At 44.4% G+C, this 25,118-nt stretch overlaps 3 protein-coding genes across 3 annotated transcripts in view; 1 reads left to right on the top strand and 2 right to left on the bottom strand.

The window, feature by feature from the left end:
* LOC126568338 (protein draper) overlaps positions 1-25,118 on the bottom strand; it is a 305,035-nt gene that overhangs the window by 213,666 nt on the left and 66,251 nt on the right. The window lies entirely within an intron of this gene.
* Positions 1-25,118, bottom strand: part of LOC126567853 (catenin delta-2) — a 151,825-nt gene that overhangs the window by 65,809 nt on the left and 60,898 nt on the right. The window lies entirely within an intron of this gene.
* Positions 1-25,118, top strand: part of LOC126568651 (uncharacterized) — a 64,080-nt gene that overhangs the window by 35,354 nt on the left and 3,608 nt on the right. Inside the window, exons 11-20 of the mRNA XM_050225165.1 lie at positions 5,569-5,731; positions 5,836-5,955; positions 11,981-12,399; positions 12,505-12,737; positions 12,909-13,267; positions 13,338-13,404; positions 13,487-13,606; positions 13,689-13,897; positions 22,486-23,126; positions 24,561-25,104. Coding sequence (XP_050081122.1) covers positions 5,569-5,731; positions 5,836-5,955; positions 11,981-12,399; positions 12,505-12,737; positions 12,909-13,267; positions 13,338-13,404; positions 13,487-13,606; positions 13,689-13,897; positions 22,486-23,126; positions 24,561-25,104 — 2,875 coding nt within the window. The remainder of the gene's footprint in view (positions 1-5,568; positions 5,732-5,835; positions 5,956-11,980; positions 12,400-12,504; positions 12,738-12,908; positions 13,268-13,337; positions 13,405-13,486; positions 13,607-13,688; positions 13,898-22,485; positions 23,127-24,560; positions 25,105-25,118) is intronic.

Here is a 25,118-nt window from a genome sequence, read left to right as displayed (position 1 = left end):
GAACCACTGTAAACCCTAAGCAGCAAGAACTCACCCTTGTTGACAAGCGTGTTGGGTGGGAAAAAGCAAGCTAAAACCACCCTTGTGGATGGATTGCTCACTTCATCTCTCACATACATCGTGGCTTTATCGTGAATGTATGGTCGCACGGTGCGACGACGATCGCGATGATGGCATGGTGTGGCAGCGGCGAGCGTCTCCATTGTAAAAATGTGCGCGCTCGGTGCAAAATGTGCGCCAACAACGAATGCGCGCGCGACACTTGTGTCGGTGGACCACCGAGCACGACCGGTGGACCATCGATTCGCGGCAGTCGAACGGTGAACGCGGATGACGAACGGACATATCGGCTTAGCCGCTGTTTTTGTCGCGCTATATTTGCGTACGGGATTTGTTCGTTTTTTTCCGTTGAATGAAACGGTTTCATCGATCGTGGTGTTTTCTTAATGGAAATCATTTTAATATTGTCTTTCAATACATAAGAGAAGTGTTAATCAGGTGATTTTCAAAAGCAAAATAGTTGGATTTCAAATAAGAGAAACGTGAAAATCAATATAATTACAATTTTACAGAAGAAAATGTGTATATGCTCTCTGTGTGTGTTAGTGTGTCGTGTAATATTTAATAAGCAAACCGCCTAGCAAGGAAATATTGTTCATTAAACAATATGGTGGCATGGTGTAGTTTGTGTGTGTGCGTGTGGCAAAAAAGGTCAATTGCTATGGTTTTATAATTAAGCAAGCATAGTAATATACTCAAGGTCGTTCGTTGATCAAACACAGTATCTCGACCCCGACCTTCACAACGAGATGGAGATGAAGGGTGACGAGGCAGGAGGGAAGGTGGTAAAGATCGGTAACAATTTCGCGAAATACAGGATGGTAGATCTCTCAGCGCCATCATCGCACACAGTTCGAAGAATTATCGCGGTATTTCGTGTAGGTGTTCACAACACTGATATGTCATCACCGTTTGTGTCACGAACAGATGGGGGTTCTTTTTTCCCCCGTTTTTAAATTCTCATACTAAATCATGAATGATGGAGGCAACATGCATGGAGTAAAGAAGGTTAAAATTGTTTTAGTTGTGATAGGATTCTTAGAGCGACAGATAACAGGGCTACAATCGTGGTTGATCGGTAGCTTTTTCATGACATGACAAACTGCTACAATCCTATGCATTCGGTGAAAATTGAATATGAAATGAACTCTAAGCAGTGTATCTTCATCTAGAAAAATCGTATTTGCCAACCAAAACTTCTGATAGGACACACGATTTCTGAGAGCAAAGATCAACCATCAAAACCCCCACATGAAAGGAGATGGTTAAATAGGAAAGATGGTTTTAATAGGCCCGCAAGACGCTGCACAAGATCCAGAGATCGTTTCTGATCTACTTATTAAAGCAAAGAGCACCACAGCTGATTGGTTAGATATGACTTTGCATATGGTACCACCCACCCAGGAGTAGTTTAGTTTAAGCAGAAACTCATGCCAACAGTTAGTGCAACAATTTGCCGACAATGTGCGCGTTTAACGGCGCAGCAGTGCAGTCCACTCTGCTGGTGACGATGATGGTAATGGTGGTGGTGATGATTACTCTTTGGCAGCGTCACAAGGAAAAACGCAGCTTTATTTAAGACCATCATCGTCACAAGCGAGGGGTTTTTTTTCGGGTGGGTTGCTGCTATTGCTTGCCGTGCTCTCATTGCGAATGATTAATTGCGATGAAGTTGGTAGTAGTTAGCTACGCGTGCTCTGAGGACCTTCCCGAATCATTTGGGTCGCTTGGTCGGTTTATGAAGTACTCGGTCTCCCGCAATTAGTTGTAACGAGAGGCTTCCCGTGATCTTTCGCTACTCGTTACTGTTTCAGTATTATTATCAAAAATAGAATTCTAGTTGAAAATCGGTTCATCCAGTGACAACTTTTCGGTCGCTCAAGCACACGGGTTTTGTGTCTCCAAATCGTTTGAATTCAAATTCAAATTTGAAAAACATTTCAATATTGTCGCCCAATGCGGCGTTCCTTACCTGGCTGCCTGGTTCTGGCGATGGCGCATGAATAATTCATTCAACAAGAACAAGCCAAACAACACGCGAGACGAACGCGCGTTTGTCCGGCTGTCGATTTTTAGCAGTTTTGTTTTTAATCTTTCACTTCACACCCGCCGTCGCTCGCACACGGCTTTTTGGCCGATATTTGGCCGCCCTACTGCTTGTATGTACACACATTCCTGTTGCAGATGAGGCGAGGTGGCCTTACCGCTCACCTCAAAAACATCTCCCTCACGTAGTTCTGCCATCATCCTGTCAAACGTCTAACCGTGACGAAGAACCATTTTCTTCACGAGTTTGAGAAGTGTTTTTTTGGTCGTGTTTTATTCATTCGTTTGGTAAGTTTCTGAACGGAACGCTCTCATGACCGGCCACGGTTTGACGGTTTATTTTTAAAATTTCCGTTCCTTCATCAACCGCACAAAACCAGCCAAAAGCAGCAGGGCATAAAGCAATAGATGTTTCATTGGTGGGGAAGAATCCCATATACTTTCGACACATGTTTGAAGATCGGGTGGACACAAACACACAAGAAAAGCACCACATGCCGCATTGCTTGAACTTTTTTGCTGTAAACCAACTAACAGAAAGCGAACAACTCCCTCAATCGCCATACCAAGATAAACACATACGGCCAATCCGGGCTACGTACGTACGGTCTTTTGCCCTTCTTTCCTTTCGCGAATGGTGTTTTTGTGTTCGGATTGTATTTAACTTTTAACAGTGCGCGGGGCACTGTTTACGCGTGAAAAATCCATCTTGTTTGGGGGTTGGGAAAATTGGGAAGGTTTCTGTACCCTCATTGCCACTAAACATGTTGTTTGGGTAGTGTTTTTTTTTAATACCGATTTGTGATAGTGAAACGCTACAAGGATACAAGTCGCCTGGTAGTTCAGTGTCGTAACCTTCTGGGGCAGTGTAGTGAATAAAAAAAATCGTAAAAGAGAGACAACAAAAAAAGAAGCGATTTTAGGCGAGTCTCCTCTGTGTTTTGCGCGTCGCCTCCGGTGTCCAGTGTGTGTGTGCGTTTGATCATTTTTTGAATGCATGCCAGTAAAGGGACGTCAAGCAACACGTCAGCATCAGTCAGTGTGTCATGATGTGGTTCCGCACGGGAAGCTTTCCAGATGATCGGTTTAGTGTGTCGACGTTGAAGAAGCGCATGCGGCGCAAGAACAAGAGCACTGACGATGGTCCAAAACCAGAAGGTGAACCGCCCGCTACCGGAAGCACCACCAGCAAGGTGGACAGTGTGCGGCGGGAGAAGAGCAAAGATCGGAAGGGATCATCTGATCGGGCCGGATCACCTAGCGCGGGTCCGGTCACCGTAGGCCTGATGGTTATTCGGCCCCCACCGAGGACATACAAGAAGAGTTCGTCCAAGTCTCGTCTCGATGGCTCGAAGAAGGTAGTTACGATGCCGATCACGGACACGCGTACAACGACCGGATCGGCCACGATCAAGAGCTCCAAGTCAAACACGAACCTGAACATTAATACACTGATCAAGAACAAGCTGAACCACAATAAGCATTCGCCCGCAAAGTTCCTGGCAAAGTTGGTCGATCATCATGATGGAGCGGCCGATGGGAAAACTTCCGTCAATGGACCATATCCGTTGTCTCCGAGTAAATCTGTAAGCTGTATTTGTTAATATAAATGTAAAAAAGACCATTATCTTTGACAGCAGTTGGATGGCAGAAGTACAGATTAGAATGATCATATGTTCTTCGTCTTTGGCAATATATCATAAGTAGCGTTGGGTAGTAAGCTCGAGAGCTACTGCTCTCTCTGCTCACTTGTGAGTTATTACGGGTTCGCTCTCACGAGGTAGCTCGTCGTCCTCACGAGGCAGCTCTTCGCTATCTTCAATCTCTCCATCATAATGAGGTAGCTCTTAGCACTCTTCTAGATCTTCTCCCTTACGAGGTAGCTCTTCGCCCTCAACAATCGAGGAGCTACCGGGAGGTCTCACCTCTTACCTGAGCTGATGCTCTCTCCTCTTTAAAAAAAGCTACATTACACAACGCTAATCCTAAGGAAGTATTAGTTGGCCACCGGTCAGTGGTCCAGAAACAGCCTAGATGGTTGGTCCTGTTGTATAAAAGGAAGGAACCACTTTCACTACTGTTGCATTCAAGATAGTAATACTTTCTGTCTTGTACGATCATTTTAATAAATTCTTTCGATATTTTGTCCTGCCATCCAACTGCTGTGCAGGGACAGCAAGAAGCGTATGGCCACTTCAGAAGTGGCGCACATTCAAAACCAGATGTTTAACTGCTTCACGTTTTGTACGTTTTGTTTCCGCTTTCCACACGATCAACAACGCGATCTCTTGTAAAAAAAAATGAACAATAACCACGCCATGGTGACAACATGTGGCCCCCTAAATTTGAATTCTCGCACGACGACGACGATGACGACCACACAATTTTCTCACACACGCACTTGAACGCGGGCTGAACGTAAACAAACACGATCGTGCACACAGATAAGCAGCTCTCGCTCACATCTGTTGCATCTCAGCAGCGGCAATCTAGCGCCTGGCCACCACAAGAAGTACAAGTTGCAGAAGTCTAAATCACGCAAGACCCTACAGCAGCAGGAAAAGAAGCGTTCCTCGATTCCTTCGTCGGGCAGGACGGAAAGCTTCACGAAAACCCCAGAGCCCACATCACTAGATGGTGATTCGGGAGACGAAGGTTGTGGTGGTGATGGTGCAGAAGGAGAACATCTTGAGGAAATGAATGAAGTGGGCGATTCGAATGACACCACCGGAAATGGTAAATATTTCGCATGCAATGCATGTGTGTGTGTGCGAGGTGAAGTGAATGGACAGTTTGATAAGATTACTTGGCTGCACAAAACGGTTCGAGTCGAACAAGACGACTTATTCTTTATGTTGAATATTTTCTTAAAAATTTAGATTCTTATTTTGTTTCTTGTTGTACACAAGCGGGGTTAAGCGATTCATTAAACTCGGACAGAATAAATTACGAATGCAAATAAGCGCCTTACGCGCCTTACGCGCCTTTCGCAGTCAAAGATCAAACCATCGTAGACCTTTCGGTGGATTACCACCGATATGTTCGTAACTCGGAAGAGATCAATTTTCGTTAGAGCATTAGACGACATTATCCGGTATGACGCACGGGGTTCCACTCAAGAGGAACCGTGTTTAAGCATAGCCTTCAGTTTGCATAGACAATGTCGCATCCAAGACCAACAACGCACTGTTGACTTACGCTGCTGGGCTAACCGTAGCATCCTGAGAATGACATCATCTCTTAGCCGGGCAGCTAGCAAAATTCGGCTGATTTCGTCATTCATCTTTGGAGGAGTTTTTAAAAAAGCTTCTTCAAACTGTTGACACATCGGGCCTTCAAGTGTCACACACAAGAGAACCAAGTCCATTAGTGTATTCTTCAACAGCTTGACAAATTTTGATACAGATTTAGTACAACTTTTTACGTATATAAATTTAACTCACCTTTTGTAACCCTTCACAGAGCGAAGTACCAACACATCCTTAGCCCGTCAGCCATCGGACCGTCGTCAGGACCTGAGTGGACAGCTAGCTAACACTAGTGGCACTTCCGACCATCTCAACAGCTCATCGTCCGATGCTTACGGTTACAAACAGTCCGTCGACGATGATCAGTTCCGTGAAAAGTAAGTTTCTTTTGACGCTTCTGTGTAACAAGATGCACTAGACCAGATGGTAACGATGATATTTACCACGTGTCAATTCTTTCCGTCCCTGTCCCAAAAAACAGTGTCAAATCCAAATCTGCTCCCGTATCGGTAAACCGATCCGAATCGTACAAGGAAAGATCGCAGAAGAAAACGCGCACCACGCGAAGGAAAACATCCGATCCGAGTCTAACAAAAACGGCGTAAGTAGTAATTGTAATTTAAAAACCCCTTTTTTGCCATTTGTTTGTAACGTTTATTTTTAGTTGTTACAAATTCGATCTAAATTATGGAATTGCGAATGGCTGACTCGCTGAATACTCGCTGGAGGAATTTATCCGGTTTATTTTTAAATTCCCAATTTACACCGGTTGACACTGGATGACGTTTTTTTCTATCCCAATTGGAAAAAGGGAGAGAGGAAGTCTTGCCATAAGTTATGGATGGAAAATATTTGCCTTCGCATTTCGTAAGAAATGCACACGCTGTGCTTTGCGAGACGTGTTTTGACGCGTGCAGCACATAAAGCACAAGGGAAACGTGAAGCTGTCCCACACAACACATACACACAAGAACGGCGCTAAGAATGTGATGATGAGCAACACATTCGCGCTTCGCAGCGTTGATAGTGGCCACTACGAGGTGTTATTAGTTACGCGTGGATTCTTAAAGGTATATAGAAGTGGGATAGAAAAAGAAAAACGGACGATTATGGTGGGTGACGTCACCACTATGTTTGTGTGTTGGGTAGAAGCGAGGAAAACATGATTGACTACGATCGATTAATGAATCCCATCCACCTGCACCTTCGCCTGGGCATCATCTTACTGTTGCTCCTGGAGCTAGGCGAGGAGTAGGACGCAAATCGTAAACCAATCGGTAAAGATAAATAGCTGACGTAAGCTGAAAATAGAACCTTTTTTTTTGTTTGTTGCCGGCCATGATGGAGATGATGGTGATGATGATGACGACAACCACAACCACCATCATCAATGATTATGGTCTCTGTTTGCCGTTGACCTGCTTCCTAGGCATGCAGCGAAATGTTTTCCTTTTTTTTCGTTCGATGTTAAAGCAAAGCAAAAAAAACATCACTACACAAATATCATCATCACCGGCGGGCAAGTAAAATTGATGGCCACTTTCGAGGGGAGAGGACGATGGCGTCGTCAGTTTGTTTTGTCCTGTGACACGCGGATTGCTTTAATATTATCGGGAAGTAGTCCAGTGCTATCATAAAATGCGGAAAGCCTACGCTAAAATATGTCCTCACAGAAATGGTCACATCTAATTCAGTAAGGAAGGAAAAGCATATCATCCTGACAGAGAAATTAAACTGGGTACAATTAAGTCCTGATATTATCAACTCCGCCTGTCTCATGTAACCTACAGCGGGTCGAACTTGCAAACTAGAGCGATTATATGTACATTTGAATGACTTCATTACGAGGATGCACTTGGCTGAAGATTTGAATCGACGGCCACACTGATCCACTTTGCCACACATTGCTGGACATATCCTGGTGTTCCAATTTCTACCTTTCTGTGTGGATGGAATTTTCCTTTCGGATGAATTAGCCACGTTGGCTAACTTTTCCTCACCTGAATCTGGAGGATATGGAACGTACGCCCCCGTCCTCCTTGCGTCCTGACTAACCCTAAAGCGACGCTTCCGTCACCGGAGTACTACGACCAGAGCGAGGAGTAGATGACAGTTGTGTTACGGTTATCGTTTCCAGCCCGAGTGACAGACGCCCGTTGTTCGATGGGACGCTCGACCCACAAATGGTACTGTGTGCGCACGATCCGAGCAGTTTTTGCCCATCACCGGCCACGCCACTCTTCCCGTGCTCGCCGGCGAATGCGATCCCGTGCCGATGGTGGTAGATTGGCAATATCGGTGCGCGCTGATGAGGGCAGGGAAAATACTGTTTTCCCCCCGTCAGCTCCCACCTACGCCACAATGACTTCACACTGTTGGGGTTTGTTGGTCTTTTTTCTTCTTTTCTTTATTATTCGTGTGCACACACACACACACACACACGCTTTGCTCCAGATGGATCCACATCCGACTACTTCTCTCGAACGCGCGGTCCCGTAGCGAGAGAGCGGAACTCGCAGTAGTAGTCGCGTCGGCCACCGTTGGTCGTCGTACGCCAGTAGCGCACACCGGCCGATAGTAGTAACGCCTGGTAGCAGCAGACCACAGCAGCATTTGCCTAAATACGTGTAGCCAACGAACTGTGGCAGAATTAAACGCGCGCGCCGAGTGTTCAGTACGCAAGTACTGTGTGTCGTTGTGTGTGGTGTCCAGTTTAGTTGTCTGGAATTGGTGGAAAAGTTTTGGGGGATTATTTTGGGAAGTTCGCTGAATAGTAGTCCCATTTGGTCTTGAGGATTACAAGGCCAGGAGGAAAAGCCAGGAATGCGTCGACGGTCCATCCGTTTGGCGCGGGTCAAATCTGCTTCCTTCTCAACCGGCGGACCCAGTTCCCCGTGCCTGTGAGTGTGTGTGTTTGTTGAACGTTAATAGTGTTAATTAGATCAGGAGCAAGATCAACAATTGCCTTCCTTCGGTATTGAAGAAACCCTTAAGAATGTTACTGCGAAATCTCCCTATTTGAACGATTAGCATCCATGCTGCTGAACTGCGCTTTTAAGTGGATTTTACACATTTCTCGCCAAGTGGGCAAACGATAGCGATCTCTCCCTGCGTTGTGCGTCGCGCGATAGTACATAACCTTGGGAAATTCTACACCACCTACACTCCCGGGTGTAATGCATGTAACGCTAGTAAGCAAGTTCCTCGTATGGCCTCCAGTGTTTCTGTACATGTGCTTGTGTACGTGGTGGGTAAGGTATTTGAAGTTGGTGCATACCAGCGAACAGAAAGAAAATAAAACCTCTGGTCACTCGCACGCACCTCCACGGACGGATGGATATCCCCAGCCGTAAGAAACCACGAAGACACAAACCGGAGGAGGAGGCTTGGCTCTAAAGAAAAGAGTCTTGTTAGGAGGAGGAGAAGTACAGTATTTTTCCAATTGGATTTCCATCGGCTTTCCAACCTAATGTAAACAGAACAGTGCGTTTTGTAACTACACACCATTGTAAAGAGGGAGAAAGAAAGAAAAAAACAGAAATATTCAAATACCTGTTCACCTTTTCTGGGAAGTTCTGGGAGGTGTGTTTGTGTATATATGTTGGAGCAGGTGCCTAGGAATGTTTACGACCACACCACAAGGATATGGAGACATTACCGAAGAAAGGAAGGAGATAGTATCTTGCTTGAAATACTACACTATTGCGGTACGGGAGTTATCATTTTTAATGTCTTTATCGAGTTTTCGATAGGCCCCCTGATATGATACCTACAACAAGGGAAAACCATTCACGGTTGTTGGTAAACTTCAAACTTTAACTGTTTCTTTCGCTTTCTGCATGATGGGGCGATCCTGCAGGAAACCAATTATCAAGCACGTTCCATTTCCTGCTAGCTGTCAGCGGCAGTTTCCCCACGCATTTCCTTACCTTTTGTCGTTGTCTATCCTTACGGAGGAAATGCTCGACTCGATGATAAATGAGGCGTCCCGAAAAATTAGGTGGCTCAGAGGGATTTTTTTTAAAGAAAGCAAAGGTGTGGACATGAGCGGGAAAAGAGAGTGTGGTATATAAGGTATACTATCCCTAAAAGAACACTAGCAAACGTCGTCTACACAAATGTCAACACAAAGTGTGGTGGAAGAAACACATAGGGAACAACTTTTGTAACTTCGGGTCGTATAGGAAGAGGATTTTAGCGGTGATCGTCCCTTTTATTTCTGTGGGATCTGGGTCTGGTGGTGTGGGATCAGAACCTGTCCCCAGCAAGCAAAGTTGCGAAGGGAAGGGAAGCACGTAAAACGGTCGTTTTAATGAAGTTTCCTTCCTTTCTTCACTATCAACACACATAGCCGCTTTATTGCCATCCTTTCGTTAGGAAATGGATTTTATTGTCTATTCGCTCGCAGCAGCGGGAGTACACTGTCTCTGAGTTAGTTTTATGCTAACCAATAATCTAAATTCTTAAAGATTTTAATTCCAGCAATTGAATGGAAATTTTATAAGACTTCGGGAATAGAAATTCAACACCATCAAGAAGGAGTAAATTGGAAATTTAAAAAAAAAATTAAGCATTTTAAATCCTAAAAGTAATGCACAGACAAGCAGTGAAATGTGTGTCCATCACTGTACAAAAAAGGGAAAAAGGAATAGGTGTGGATCATTGATTTTGTTCATCGAGAATAACTTTAACAAGCAAAGTTTCTAAAACGGGGATATGGTGGCGAATGTTGACAGCGGTGTGTTTGCAGAACAGAGCAGAGAAATGGCATCTTTCGAACAGTGTCTGTGTGTGGCAGTGGTGTTACAGTAAGTTTCTAAGGTTCTGTCTGCTATTTTTGTGATTCAGACACTAGTTGGTGATGCTAAAGTTAGTTTAAAAGTGATTGTTTCCCATCACGAAGAGACGACAATTCCACTATTTTTGTGTTGTTTTTCAATTAATAATCAATTTCTTGAGTCATGAGTAAAGGGAATAGAGAAATACGTCTGTAATAAAATTCATTCTCATTTGATCATCTGCCCTTTCGTTGGCAGATATTCTTCGTTATCATAGTGAAGCACCTGGCAAAAGTGCAGTTCAGGTATCATTGGTATAGCTTCTAACGAATATCTGGCACAGTTTTTTTAATTTTTCATTATTTGAACAGTTCCGTCAGCAAAACCCTCTCTCCAACCCTTGTTTGTGAGCAATATCGCTTCGTTCGGTGACAAACTTTACCCTATTCTCGATTGCAACTCTTTCCAAAAGGCACGTAGAGAACCAGCCGTTGCAGTGCGCTACGTTTAGAGGATTATGCAAGGCAAGGGGCACACTGAAGAAGAATTGCTTTTCATCATTCCTCGTTCTTTCCCGGCTCGGTTGACTGGACCCTCCTCCTAATTGACCGAGCTCTGTGTGCTGATTAGTAGGAGAACAAGGGATTAGACTGCAGCAAACCAAGGGCAGGCAGGCAATAATGACAAACAAGTATGTGCGGCGTGGTGTTGCACCTGCACCGGGGTGAAATGGAAAAATGGAGATCGAAAGAGTGGCAAGACGAAAGAGAACTCGGGCGGGAACTCTGATATTAATAAGAACGATGGAGGGTATGTTGTAGTACGTCCGATGGGGGTCAGTTGTACGGCTTTGTTGATGGTGTTGGAGAAGATGTACCATGTGCACTACCTTCTCCTTCTCACTGTTCGGTTTGGGGGAATGGTTTTGTGTTTGTGGTGCCACACATACATACCACTACCAACGGAGGAAGATATCCATAACCCGGGGACGGTATGATAGAGAAGCAACATTAGGTAGAAGCTCTATATCACCATCGCCTGAAGTACTGCATGCATGCCCTCCCATGCCTGTGGCAAATTCAGGGTATGATGGTACCAAGATGTGGGTTATGACACCTAGCTCTAGCGCACAAACACACTTAACACAGGAATAACCTCATTTTTCTCCCAGCATTTGCAAATTGGTTAAGGTGAAGGTAATGAATTTGCATTTAAAATAACCTCATGCCGTGGCAGGAATGGTAGCAAACAGTACTGCACAAATTGTTGCCTGTTAGTTGAGGAGGTTGTGTGAAGAATTTCCTGTTGAAAATAGGTTTTGTTTTGGTTTTTGTTTTTGGGGCACGTTTGTTCATTTTAAGGAAGGTCTCAAATTCATTTACTAAAGCTGTATGATGGATATAGCAATTTAGCTAATCAGTATTATAAATTCAATGCTGTTACAATTGAAACGGCCACAAGATATTTAAATCAGCATGCTGTACTTGAGGACCTCGAAGAATTTTGTGTAATTTTTGAGAACAACGGGGCTTCAGATGACTTAAGCGATTAGTGCTCAATATTCTATGTATACGGCATACTACAGATTGACAGGTAGTAAAGCCTCTGAATACGGGTCAGCCTGATGCTCTGATGCTCTGTAAATTTCTGCTGCTAACGATTTCTAGAATGTTTATTAGATGCCAGCCACACTAGAGCCCAATTTTACTTCAATATCCTCAAGGCAATAAATGGTTTTAAGTCGTTTACGAACTTCAAGGTTCCATCAGTTCCACATACATATTTTCAATTTGCAAAGTACTAATACATAAAAAAAACTCTTTTTTTGGCTTTCCTCCTTCTCCCCAGTGATGAACAAAATGAGGCGTCCTCGTTGGCGAACAATAACTATTCCAGCAGTTCCACATCTAGTCTTCCATTGGCACTGGACAGTCGATCGACCTCGCTGGAGGCGGTCAGTGGTGGCACCGGTGCAACGACTGCGGTCTCCTCGGCTGGTCCAGCAGGAACCGTCAGTGGTACAAACCCAACACACTCCCCAGCCGGTGCCTCCATCCTTCCCACGAGTGCATCGACCGTAAGTGGGACGAACGTAACGCATGGCGGAACCGGTCTCGGCGGGCTGAATGTTCCTACCGCCCGCGAATGGATTGACAGTGAGGACGAGGGTACGGTGGAACCGGAAGCCGACTGGAGCTCAAACATCCCGCCCGAAATACTCTCCTCCATCGGCGATCTGGAAAAGAAGCGCCAGGAAGTGATCAACGGTACGTAAATTGTGAACGGCGTGAAACGGCGGCAAGGCTTTCAGTTCGCGCTCGTTCGGGGCAAAGTATGCTGAGTTTCTTTGTTTGTTTGTTGCACACTTGCAGAGATCTACCAAACCGAGCGTAATCACGTCCGCACGCTGAGGCTATTGGAGGGCATCTTCATGCGGCCGCTGCAGGAATCCGGTGCGTTGCCGCTCGAGCTGCTGAACTTACTGTTTCCCCACTCGCTGATCCACCTGAAAGATCTCCATACCGCGTTCGAACTGAAACTGAAACAGCGGCGAAGCGAGCACGGGAACGTCGTACGTGAGATCGGTGATCTGTTGTTAACCATGGTAAGGGTGAATGTACGATCGTGAGAAGTGAGTCAGCGTAGAACAGATATGAGTAGTAACCAGGTGTTATGCGTTCACTGTGGCTCACTTAATACTAAAAATCGTATCGGGAAGCTTAGAAAGCACTATTTGTAAGATATACACACTAATAATACATTTTTATTTTCACAGTTCGATGGGCAAACTGGCGAAGAGCTGAAGGAACATGCGGCACACTTCTGTGCCCGGCAACAGATCGCCCTGGAGGCGTTAAAGGAACGTCGGAAAAAGGATGAACAGCTGCAACGTCTCCTAACCAAGGCCGAATCTCACAAAGCGTGCCGACGACTGCAGCTGAAGGATCTGCTTCCGACGGCACTACAAAGGCTGACAAAGTATCCGTTGCTGTTTGACAATTTGTACAACTTTACCGTGCGTAGCTCGCCGAAGAATGAGAGCGAGGCGCTCGCCATCCGGAAGTCACACGAGTCCGCCAAACGGATACTGGATCACGTCAATCAGGCGGTGCGAACTGAGGAGGATATGCATAAGTAAGTATACTGCTCATTCGTGGAAGCAGTTCTTAAAGTTGTTGATTTATTTACATTTATTTCTGCGCAGGTTATTAACAATCCAACGCAAGCTCGACAAGAGTGGGTTAGATAAGGAAGCTTCTATTGAATTTAAAGTAAGTAACATAATCCATCCGACTAAGTTTTTGAGAAAATTATGTTTTATCTATACCCCTTTTCGTCCTTGTTTACTTCCAGAATATTGATCTAACCGTACGTAAGCTAATCCACGATGGGCCTTTAACGATGAAGAAGAATCCAGGTGTACAACTGCATGGACTGCTGTTCGAAGATATAATGGTGTTGCTGCAGAAGCAGGTTAGTATCCTACGTTCACTGCGAGCCAACTCGTCTCACGACATGTCTTGATACCAATATTCCCTTTCCCTTGCATTCACAGGACGACAAGTATCTTGTCAAGTATCACTCTAGTCCCGGGCTCGGCGGAAGCGAAAGCAAGTACGCCGAAGGCCGCTTTAATCCGATCACCAAAATCCATCTCATACTGGTGCGACAGAGCGCCGTCGACAAAAATACGTTCTTCCTAATCAACACCAACGTCTCGCAGATGCTGGAACTGACCGCACCGAGCAGCACCGAGTGCAAAACGTGAGTACAAAAGTAACATTAGTATATTTGGGGATATGAAATCAAGATGGCACAATCGAAAAGTCTAGTCGAAAACCTGGAGAATTCAACTGTTAGTTTCTATTTGTGTGTTGTTGGGGGGTGGGTTGCAATTACAATGACAATGAAGGGTTCAACAACACAACACATATTCAACTAATGTATTCTTTTGCAACAAAAGCGGTAAAAAAGGCATTCAGGTTGGATAAATCTAAGGTTGTGAAACATCTCAGAGAAGAGGGTAAAATATGCTAGATTTAAGATCATTGACACGCTCATACGTTTGTGGTGTACATGTTGTAAACGGATGTTGACAAAGGAATCAACATTATCTTTCATCAGAACGGTAGCCAAAGATTGGTTGTATGAGGTATAATACTGTTTCAGATTACTTTTTTTTAATGACTAGGAATATATTGTAGTTAGCTCGGTCACAATATTAGTTTTACCAAGAAAGGAGGTAAAGGAATTTGTCGTTGGATGTCCTGTTCTCAGTACGAGGGAACTGTACGGATGGAATTTAATCTGTGGTCCAACCGTATTAAGGCTGTATTGCTATCGTGTCTTCTGCCACCCGAGGCATCCGAGGCTACCCGGTCACGTCGGCCATCAAATAGGTTTGTTGATACCATGTAGATGGAGAGTCAGTCCTCACTGTGGCGGAATGGTCCGGGTGGGATTTGAACCCCAGCCATGTCGTGTGAAGATCGGCGATTTTTGGTTTTACCACCACCACCACTACCACCTTGTTCTGTTAGAGATTTGATTCGTATACTGTGCCAAAGCCGAAAAGGTGACGATGATGAAGTCGCTTGATACGATGATGATGGAGTAGACGCATACTTAACCTATCTCTGTTTTGGATACGTCCTGAAAATGACAACGAACAACGACATCTGTAAATATCTTTCACGCCGCATTCTACTAGAATTCGAGGCAAGAACGAAAGCCTCTCAAATTCTCCATAAAATGGTCAACATAAGCGTGTCTTATATAGCCTCTTGCCGATCTTAGTGTTGTGACATTAGCCTAACAATGTATGCCTCTTTAACATGCTCCGTGCTCCGTGCAATACCTTCCCGTTTTACAACCCAATGAACACACTCATTAAGACGCAAATGGGCATGTCGCGACTACGGTAACCCTGTGTGCTATATTTAGTTGCCAATTTTTGCCACCTCCTCGCTCCTCGCGGGTGTAAGTGAACCATCCCGCCATCCCGCCCTCTGGGTTCCATCCGATACGCATGAATCATTTCTGTTATCCCCCGATGGTTGTGTTTCGATGGATATATTTAGGAAAAAGGTCGCCTTTTTGGTCGCGCCTTTGAAGTTGTTGTATTAGAAGCACAGAATACAAAACGGGTTTTTTTTCTGGTCCTTTCTGAGAAACAAGAAGGAACGAAAAATAATATTGTTTCCCCGCTTTTGTATTACTCATCATCGTGTTATAAGAAAATGAGTAATATTTGTAAGTTTTCCTATCAACCGTGGTACCATCAGCAGGAGCAACAGTGAAAGATGATGGAAAAACATTGTGTACTTTGTTTACCCGGTTGTGCTTAGACTTTCTCTTCTGACGGCGTACCGGTGTCAATGGGATGCAACAAGTTTTCCATCGCTCGCGCATGTGTGTGTGTGTGTGTTTGCTGATGTTCAATGAGCTGATGTGGCGACACGGGCCACATCTCTCTTATGTTGCAGCCATGATGTGTGTCTGCTGTGTCGCCCTTCATTGCCAACTGGTTATTGTTTCATCAGCCGTACAACAAGCCGGGATGATGTAAAGGGCAGGGTATTGCATCGATACAATAAGAGTTTGGCGTGGAACACGTTTCTAACTCGTTACCGTTGCCACTCTTGTCCATGCACGCTCCCATGCTCCTCTTTATAATGATAAACGGGAGCACATACGCTAAGTTGGTGCAACACGTGTAATTAAGCAATGAACGGCGAAAACTAGTGACTAGACGGAGAGCAGCACCTTCAATGTCATCGATTATGTGTATTTTACTCCAGCTACGTTTATTAAAGCCAAATGGTTATGGCGCGTATCTTCCATGTGAATTTCATAAATTTTCTTTACCATAAACTAAACGATAAACTATGGGTATCATTTGTACGACGAAAGCTTAAAGCCGAGTGTTGACACTTACAAAAAGAGGTTCATTTTCTCTTCATCGTCACACTAGTAGTTAGAACTCATTTATAGCAACTTACGGTGTTATAGTATGAATGGGAAAATGAGACTCCATTTGTAGGCAGACGAACTGAAGTGACAGTGCAAGCACAATGCTCACTTGTGAAGCATGAGCTTATTTTTGTTTGCTGAAGTATGATAAGTGGAAAAAAGACACCAGAAGAAGTACTTTAAACAAATAAAACAAATGCCAGCATAATGCTTTCCAGCAGCAAAAACCGAAAACCTCCGGAGCGTGGGAGTTGGGTGTTTTCCGAGAAGCAAAAATTTCGTTTGAGAGCTAAAACAATGCGGCACAGTTAAGAGGAACAGTGGAAAGCTTACCATTTCTGTTGAGAGATGCCTCAAGCCCTTTTGCTTCTCATGCTGTCCTCGGAAAGCATTCATTTAATTGGGTATAAGCTGCCGAATTTCTAAAAAGGCATTATTTTCTGAGGTTCTGTATAAATATGAAGAATATTGAGCATGTGTGGCTACTACGCACATATCTGCTTTACCCCACAAATAGAACTCTGACAGTGAAGGAACTTGAATCAAGCAAGTTAGGCACACATATATACTCATCAAACCCCCCCAATCGATGAGATGGTCACGATGAAACAGATCCACCCTACGAGCGCCCAACCACTACCAGAATTGGAAAGTGTGAAAAGACATTAAGCAGGCTGACGCTAGACCCCGGATTGCGTCGTTGTTCCGGCGGCGCTGGCAAATCAACATCCATGTGCCCACCCTTGGATCCACCCACTGGTTCACAGCAGCGGGAGCATCTGTTTGAAGCGGCAGGTTCCGAACGAGAGCCAGCCAGGTCAAGTACACGCGGAACCTTCTGTTTGGTCAACGGAGCAGCACGGCCAGAGTAATCTCCCCGGGGAGGGTGTGTCCTGATTTTTCCTTGTGCGGAAAAACTCACTCTTGTTTGCATTCAGCACTCGTCCGCCCTTCAGTTTCCCCGTCGGCCATTTGCAGCGCAAACGTAGCGTTTGGTGAAGCACGATCCCGTAAGACGTTAAATTTGTTGAGTAGAACTGTACGTTTACGGCGTGATCGAACATCCACCCACGGGCGGGCAAATGGTAGACCTCTAGTCAAAATAATTTGTGCTAAAAGAACACAAAAACCGAGGCCCCATGTCCATGCGTGCGTGCGTGTGTGCGTATTTTAGGGGTTCGTCTTGCTTCGAACGTGATTCCTGCCTTCTGCGTGATGCTTGAACGGTGGCCGTAGGTTGTGTAGGTCGAGGTTTTGTGTAGGGGAGAGATGCATAGATTTTCCAGCTTAACCTAAACGGGGAAAACGGGAAATTGAAGGAAAACAAAATTATCACAACACATTGCGCTGAAAAGTTTATGCCCGGGTATTTTTTTAATATTACCGGGAAGCATCGAGCAAAAAAGACGCGTGTGCGTTTTGATGGGTGCGTATGATGCGAAATTGCCACAGGAACCGGAACATAACTAACTTTGTTCTGGCTTTGGTGTTCCTTTTTTTTGTTCTTCAATAAAGAAGAATGCGTATTCTTCCTTCGGCAATTCGGTCCATCAAATATAAATTAAATATTCAGAAGGAGTGAAACACAAAAAGTCTCTCCGGAATGTCTGTAAAGTAAATAATTTTTAAAATGTATGCTGAAAATACAGGGTTTGCAAACATATAATGGAGTATTGCAAATCGTTTCAGAAGTTTTACAAAAAGTTGTATAATATGAAATTTGTTCAACTGCGAACAAAGTTTATTTTTTATTTTAAAATTTTTCGAATAATTTTTAAAACGATTTTTGTACTATATTTTTCTTCTAAATAATATTACTGGAAGGTATAAATTGCTTACTTAGCATGCAAATACTTCACTTTCAAAAATATATCAAAATTTTTGATTTACTAATTCCTTTCGTCAGTTGTAATCTGAATCAGTTTTTCACAACATCATCTTAACAACAACTATATAAGAATCAATAATTTTTATTATTTTATTTGAAGGAAGTCGTAAAAGGTTTGTGATTTAAACACCATATTTTCCAATATTTCACATACCCAAAACAAGTTTAAATAGAGTGTATGTGTTTCGTTCTATGTCAAGATTACACGCAACGTAACCCTTCTGTAAGGTCCCTCTTCAAACAAGCGGTACAAAAATAAGCAAAGATCAAATCACTTCGCGATATTGTAAGCCATCCGCCAGATGACAAACTCCTCTACCGGTCCTCTCATCTGCTCGTCACCTTCCGAGATCGACCAAGTTAAGCGTTATAACCGAACGAAGCAAAACGACCACTTCCAAATGGAGAGAACCAGACAGAGAGAGAGAGAGAGGCAGAGCAAAAGATATGGAACGGTTAGACAAACTGCGCAGGGTTCGGGTTCCGGACCTTTTTCTCCTTGCTTTCCGCGCAAACCATTGCTCCTCGGACGCTCCCGACCTCCCCCCGAGTGTGTTGGACGCCCTTTACAGCAGCGTCATCGCTCAAAGCAAGTGGCGGCGGCGGCGGCGAAGACACAAAACCGCTTCTATAAGACCAGTCCGAAACCGGCAGCGACGGCTCAGTTTTCCTCGAGAGTGTGTGAAAACCGGACGCATCCTTGCGAAGCTCGCGTGTGTGGGGCTTCCCGTGTTGAGCGGGAGTTGTCGTGTCATGTTTTTTTTTGTGGAAATACTAAACTCTGGGTAGTGTAGTGAAAGTAATTAATTAGCAAAGTTTTTCCAAAATAGTTTCATTTTGTGCAAACATCGAGTTGAGTTAGTGAACCGTCGAATAGTGTCCGTACGATGTTGTTTTAAATCAGACTAGTGAAACACGAATTAGATTTTACATTATTCATACGTTTTTACATGCGTGACCGACCTCGTGCGTCTGTAGTGTGTTAATGTGACCGAAAAACACCGTGGCCATATTTTTGAAATCTGTCGAATTAACCATAGTCCCCCGCCCGTCAATTGGTGCCTGGGGGGGGGGGGGGGGGGGGGGTTTATGGAACTCGTAGTGGCCAGTGTTTTGGCCCTGTCCATGTTTGTTTACATATCATTCAACATTATTTAGAGATCGACTAGGTCCGGGCCACAACCTGGCAAAAGAGTGTATGGGATCAGAGTTGTAAGACAAGAAACGCCGAGTGATGCGCACACACACTGTTGATGCCACACCAGGATTCATCCATTTTCCCTCCAAATGGCAGAGGAGTTTGGCAAAGTGAAATGTTTTGCCTCCTCAATTTGCCTAACAGATGATATTGGAGAGACAGGAGAGATGGTTAATGTTTGTGAATGGATTGTGAGTGCGGTGGAGGTGATCTTCTCCTATTAGCCAACTGCCAAAAACCCATAGCAAAGGATTAGTTCAAACAAGATATCGACAGACGGGCTAGAATTTTTCAAACAAATGAGTGTTTTTCTTTTGACCAATACAAAAAATCACCCAAAAAGCGTACACATTTGTTTACCGACAGCAGCTTGTTAACTTTAGGGAGAGTTATTTGCCTTCGACGAATTAATCATATGTGTTCTTTTTTATTATTCGGCTCCAAAAGAATCGCTTCAACAACAGTTGCATAGTTTAAAAGGGGTTAAAAGAAAATCTCAAAATAAAATCGTTGTACCAACAAACTCGGGACATATGGCCTAAGTTGTCAGTCTCTATATTATGGTGATTGAGACTTTTTGAAGGCCCAAGAAGCAGGATTGTTCTAGCGGGCCAAAGCATAATCACACAGAACATGAAGAAGAAATATCAACAAACTCGTTGGCGAAGGACCGTTTTGTTTGTCGAAGGACGTCCCTTTTACATTAATTGAATACTCATATATGCCTGTTGGATTTGATGTCCAATAGTTCCTAAACTAAATTGCCTATGGTTGTTGTTGATATGCGATATCAACACACATGCTCGTTGCGAGTACGTTTGGCGATCACCTGGGTGTGTGCTGTCAACATGGAACAGAATCAACATGCGCGCCACCCAATGTGTTTTCGCCGTATACGTACATTTCCATCGGTCGTCAATATAATGGTGGACAATTAGAATGCCGCTCTAAACACGCCTGTTGCAATACGATAAACTATTCAATTACCCCAATCGGTGTGTTGTGTTGTGTGATGTGGTCGAGTACTCCCCGCGAATGGGAATGACGGCATGCAGTGATAGCCAGCGAGTTTGCATGTCGCCATGTTGTTGCAAACGATGCGACATAAGCAATAGGCATCGCCACATTCCTGGACCGCATTTCTAGACACGCAAAAGGATATGGAATTGTTTAAAACTGTCAACATAACAAAACCCATTCTTATCGCTTTTGCTCGTTCAGTCCTAACTTTCTTGACAGTCTAATGATGCTCGGTTGACTAGCCGGGCCGGAAGTTTCTCACATTCCTTGTCACATGAGCACTAGTTTTGCTACAAGCTTTATACAAGCTTGTGCGAAAAGCACAATTACTAATTGACATGACAGACATGACTCCAATCGTGTACTGGGATATTCACTATGACTTCGAAACCATCTCCATCAGGGCTTGGATCAGATTTCATGTGTCTCTAGTTCGATCTAGCGTGAAAGTGTGTGTCGCTGTGCTTGAGACACTCCCAGGCCACAAAACCGCAATTGATTAATATCGTTTTATATTTCACTTTCGTTTTGTGGTAGCCATGTCAGAAAAATCGCTTTTTTTCGTAAGATCTTCTCGTGCACTAAGAGCATGGCCTATTCAAATTGGTCTTGAAGTCACACCACCCTGGAACTAGTAGGTCTTAGCAGATTGGCTTGATTCTTATTTAGTAGACATCTAGGCAATTTTAAATCTCAATTTAAATTATTAATTTAGTTTTAAATATTAATTTTTATTTAAATATTAATTTTGAGTCAATTTTAACCATGTTAAGATGAGATCATCACGTTTGAAGCTATTTCGCAACTTTAGTCCTCAAACTACTGGCCCAAACCCTTCCCTTTAACCCCTATTGTTCCTCTCATATCGTGAGATAGGGATTCAACTGTGGAACAAAGTGTAGTTTACCTCCTCGCTACGCTTTACTCTCAAACGCGGACATTGGAGATATTTGGCAAGGTTATCAGTTACAGAAACTTGGTCCAGATTTTCATGGGCTCCACTGAAGCGCAAGCACGCGCACGCACGCTCTCTAGGGAAGATCACGTTACATCGGAATTTCGTCGTCACAGGTTGACGGAATCGCAAAAGAACAAAGCACGACACGAGTACCTTTTTTCCACCCTTTAGCGATCTTTTGGGGGTGCGCGCTGGATGATGGGTGATTAAATTACCGAAATCCCGCCCGCCCGATGGCTTGAACCAAACTTCTGACCACCAGTTTTTTTTTATTTTGTTGCACTGCGGAGGCATATTACAACGTGTTGACGTTATGCAAGCAGTACACTGCAGCAGTACCTGGATGAGCAATAGTCATTGTCTGATAACGACCGAACGCGGTGTTGGAGGTGGTGATGCCACCAGAGTAAAGAACCATTCTTGTGTACCCGTGTATCGTGTTTATACATCGACCCGGATGGTAGGCAGGCGTTACCTAACGTCGTTAGGTGTGTGTGATTACGGCACACACAACTTCGAAAGCTGAGGGTTTTTAGTAGTCAGTGAGACACACCAGCCAACGTAAGGGAGTGTTGCAAATTTTAATTGGCACTGTTGTTGCGTCCTTCTGATAAGTGAGCCATATTTACCTTTCGAATACCGGAATGTTGGAGATAGTGTGTGTAATACATAGATTTTTGCAGCATTCTTACATGTGTGAAGCAGCCGTTGGATAGTGTGTTTGAATAATGATGATAAGTGATAAGTGAAAATCAATTTTAAAAACACGAAAGGGTGAACATTTCAACTTCATGTTGCTATATATATCCCACGCAGATACACGTGTTGGGTGTGTATTTTCTGAGAAAGTACCAGTGTGAGAAAGCGGAGAAATTAATTATTTACAACACAGCTGTAACGTCAAGGGTGGCATTAAATCACAACGTGTGTGCGTGTGTCTCGTTGCCAAAATGATACGCTTCCTTCGATAGCAAGACAGAAACAAGAACCGTTCGAAAAAGGTGAAATAATGATGAACCTAACAGTGCCAGCCGTAACTGGACGGCTGCGTCGAAAGAGCATCGCTGCCGAGGTGGCCCACTGTCTGCCCGAGCTTCGGTTCGATGGCGGTGAGCACGATGTCACAGGCACCGGAAGCGGTACAGCGAAACATCATGCGAAGCGCCGTGGTAGCCTTGGAGGTGAACCAATCCGGCGGCCATCACTCGTTTCCAGGTGGCAATTTTTGGGGATATTTATATGACCTACGGTGTTTTATTTTTTTATGTGTCTTATGTGTAACGTTCTTGGTTATTCCTTGTCTCTTCTTTTTCTAGATGGTTTAAGCATATATCCGATGCCGCCGATGCGTACAAAGCACGTACCAAAGGAACGCATGAGTACGGTGACGAGAGTGCCGGTGGTGCTGGTCACCCGCCGAAGGACAGCTTCGAAACCGTCACCGAGACGCAGAAGATCGAACAAACCTCGACCCCGATCGAGCGATTAGAGCGCAAGGATACGCAGTGTCGGGCGGTGAGCAGTAGTGCCGGCCACCAGCAGCAGCACCAGCAGCAACAACCGGCCCACGGTGGTCCAGGCGGACCAGCGGGTCACACGCATCCGGTGGTGCCAGGCACTATCGGGCTCGGTGGTCGACCGTCGGATGAATCGCGTCTATCGGCCGGTCCCGGTACGGTGGCCGGTGCTAACGCCAACGAAACGGAGGATAATCTGGAGAACGAGGAGAAGGAAAAGTTCAAACGTACGCAGCGGCACGAATGCAACGGACGTACGTCAGACGATGACGATGAGGAGCCGGACGATGATGATCGATATCCGCGCGGTTCGAGTACGGGAGGCCGAGGTTCGAACAATACGCGTACGATCACGCAGCAGTGTTCGCTGGTCGCACCGAGTGAGATCCATGTAAGCGTGAGTGCGGCACTCACGGCCGAACCCATCCTTACACCGGCGGGTAAGTTGGACAAGCGTGTTTCAGCTTAAGAGAGCTCTTGTTAACGCTGTAAATGCACTTCACAGTGTGAATGGTTGTAGATGGCAAAACCCCCAGTATGCATAACTTAGTTAAAGTCGTGTAAACACTAAGAATATTCATTCAATTAACTGCCAACATTCGCGATCGAAAAGTTACCACTTTACCGCGAGAAGACAGGGAAAACCAGACGAGAAAAGATAACATAACCCATATTTATTTTGCTGTTTTTTACTTCTACGACTCCGACTCCGTAAACAATCGGTTTTGCGAGAAAAACAAAAGCGTAATTTGCGAAGATTTCGGCATAAAAAACTGTCGACAGTTGATGTTGATCGTTATTAATTTCGCCATCGCCGAACGAGGATTTGTTTATTTGCCTTTTCCTGTAAGGTACAGTGTGCCTCATGGATAGATTATTTAGTTTGGCAAGTTGGTACTGTGTAAGCAAAACCAATCTTCAGTATAGGAGGACAATTTCATACACAGACGCGCGATGTGTTCCAAAAGTAAAGAGATGTTAGGAATTTAACTATTGTATGTTAAATTTGTCAGATTTCTCTTGTTTTGCTCTTTTTAAATGTGTTTTATCGATTTTTTATGAGACTGATACGAATTGGTCTTGGCTTCAAGATCTACCTCTGATCACTTTTAGAGCTGATGAGTCCTTTCCAGCTTTAGAGCTGATGAGTCCTTTCCAGCATACAATGAGGTGAAAATCTGTCTGTAACGATAGGTATCCTGGAAACCTTAGTCGGTCGTAATATGTCCCAAAATCTTGCTCCTATCCATAAAAAAATCCTTCGTTTTTGCGAGCGAGGTATGACTATACGAAGATCGTGGAAAATATACGACGACGGGCAGCTATTAAATTCTGCCAATGTCTCTTTTAATTCAACTTTTTTTTTTATCTTAACCTTGAAAGATGTGTAGGATTTCCTGCCAATGTCCTTGCATTGAGTAAAATTAAACTTCTCCCAAACTCAGAGGTTGCAAAAAACAAAGTAGCGTAGTTAAAATAAATGAGTGACCATTATAATCTTCTCTCGCGTGAAATTGAAGGATTCGCTACTTTTGTAAAATTGTCATTATTTCAAGCAATTTTGTTGTGCTTAATCTGTTTGTGAAATATCTCGATCAAAATTAACTTACGTTTGAACGTTAATATGGCTTTTAGTTTAGATCGTAAGGCTTTATTTCTTAAGTTGCTTTTATGTGTAGTTATTTTTATATGTTTGCTGCTGTTGTGTGTGCGTAGTTGTTGCTTCTGTTATCACCTTAACCCTGATTGTTAATGCTTTTGCTGCCTAATAAAAACTAAACCGCAATCCCTACACCCTTGGCTTCTGGTTTATGTGTGTGTGTGTGAACATTTTGCATGCAAACGTCACACTTTAACGTTCGTCTCTTCTACAGAACAATTGCGTCGCTACGATCAACTGATCCAGAAAACGCTCGCCAGCAAGCAGCGGGTCGTGTGCGACATGTTCAAGGTGCCGGATGAACATTTCCAGGCGATCGCCGACATCGCTGCCCAGCCCGAAGCACCAAAGGAACCGACCGACATTGTGCTGGCCGCATTCTCGTACGGTCAAACATTGATGGAGATCCTGACCCAGTACATGCACGTGTCGGAGAGCCAACTGATCAGTGCCGTTTCCACCTCGACCTGTGATGAGTGTAGCAGCAGCGTGCAGCTGCGCGGTCGCACCACCAAGAACCACATTCCGTCGATTACCACCACCACCACTACCGCCGCCAAAGAAACGATCGAATCGACCGTACCGACGATAGGTGGTGGTGGTGGCATTGGTCCACCAGTGCCTTCTTCCGCACCCGCTACCACCATCTCATCCACATCCGCAACCAGTTCCCCGCAACCGATCGGTATAGTGTCGCAAGATCAATCCGTCAACATCACGGAGGATGAGGATGGTTATTGCGAAATTGATGAAGTCCGGTAAATAGGATGCG

Source organism: Anopheles maculipalpis, chromosome 2RL, assembly GCF_943734695.1.
Source record: "Anopheles maculipalpis chromosome 2RL, idAnoMacuDA_375_x, whole genome shotgun sequence".
NCBI lineage: Eukaryota > Metazoa > Arthropoda > Insecta > Diptera > Culicidae > Anopheles > Anopheles maculipalpis.
The sequence above is the reverse complement of the archived record's forward strand: the minus strand, read 5'-3'. Positions and strand labels throughout refer to the sequence as shown.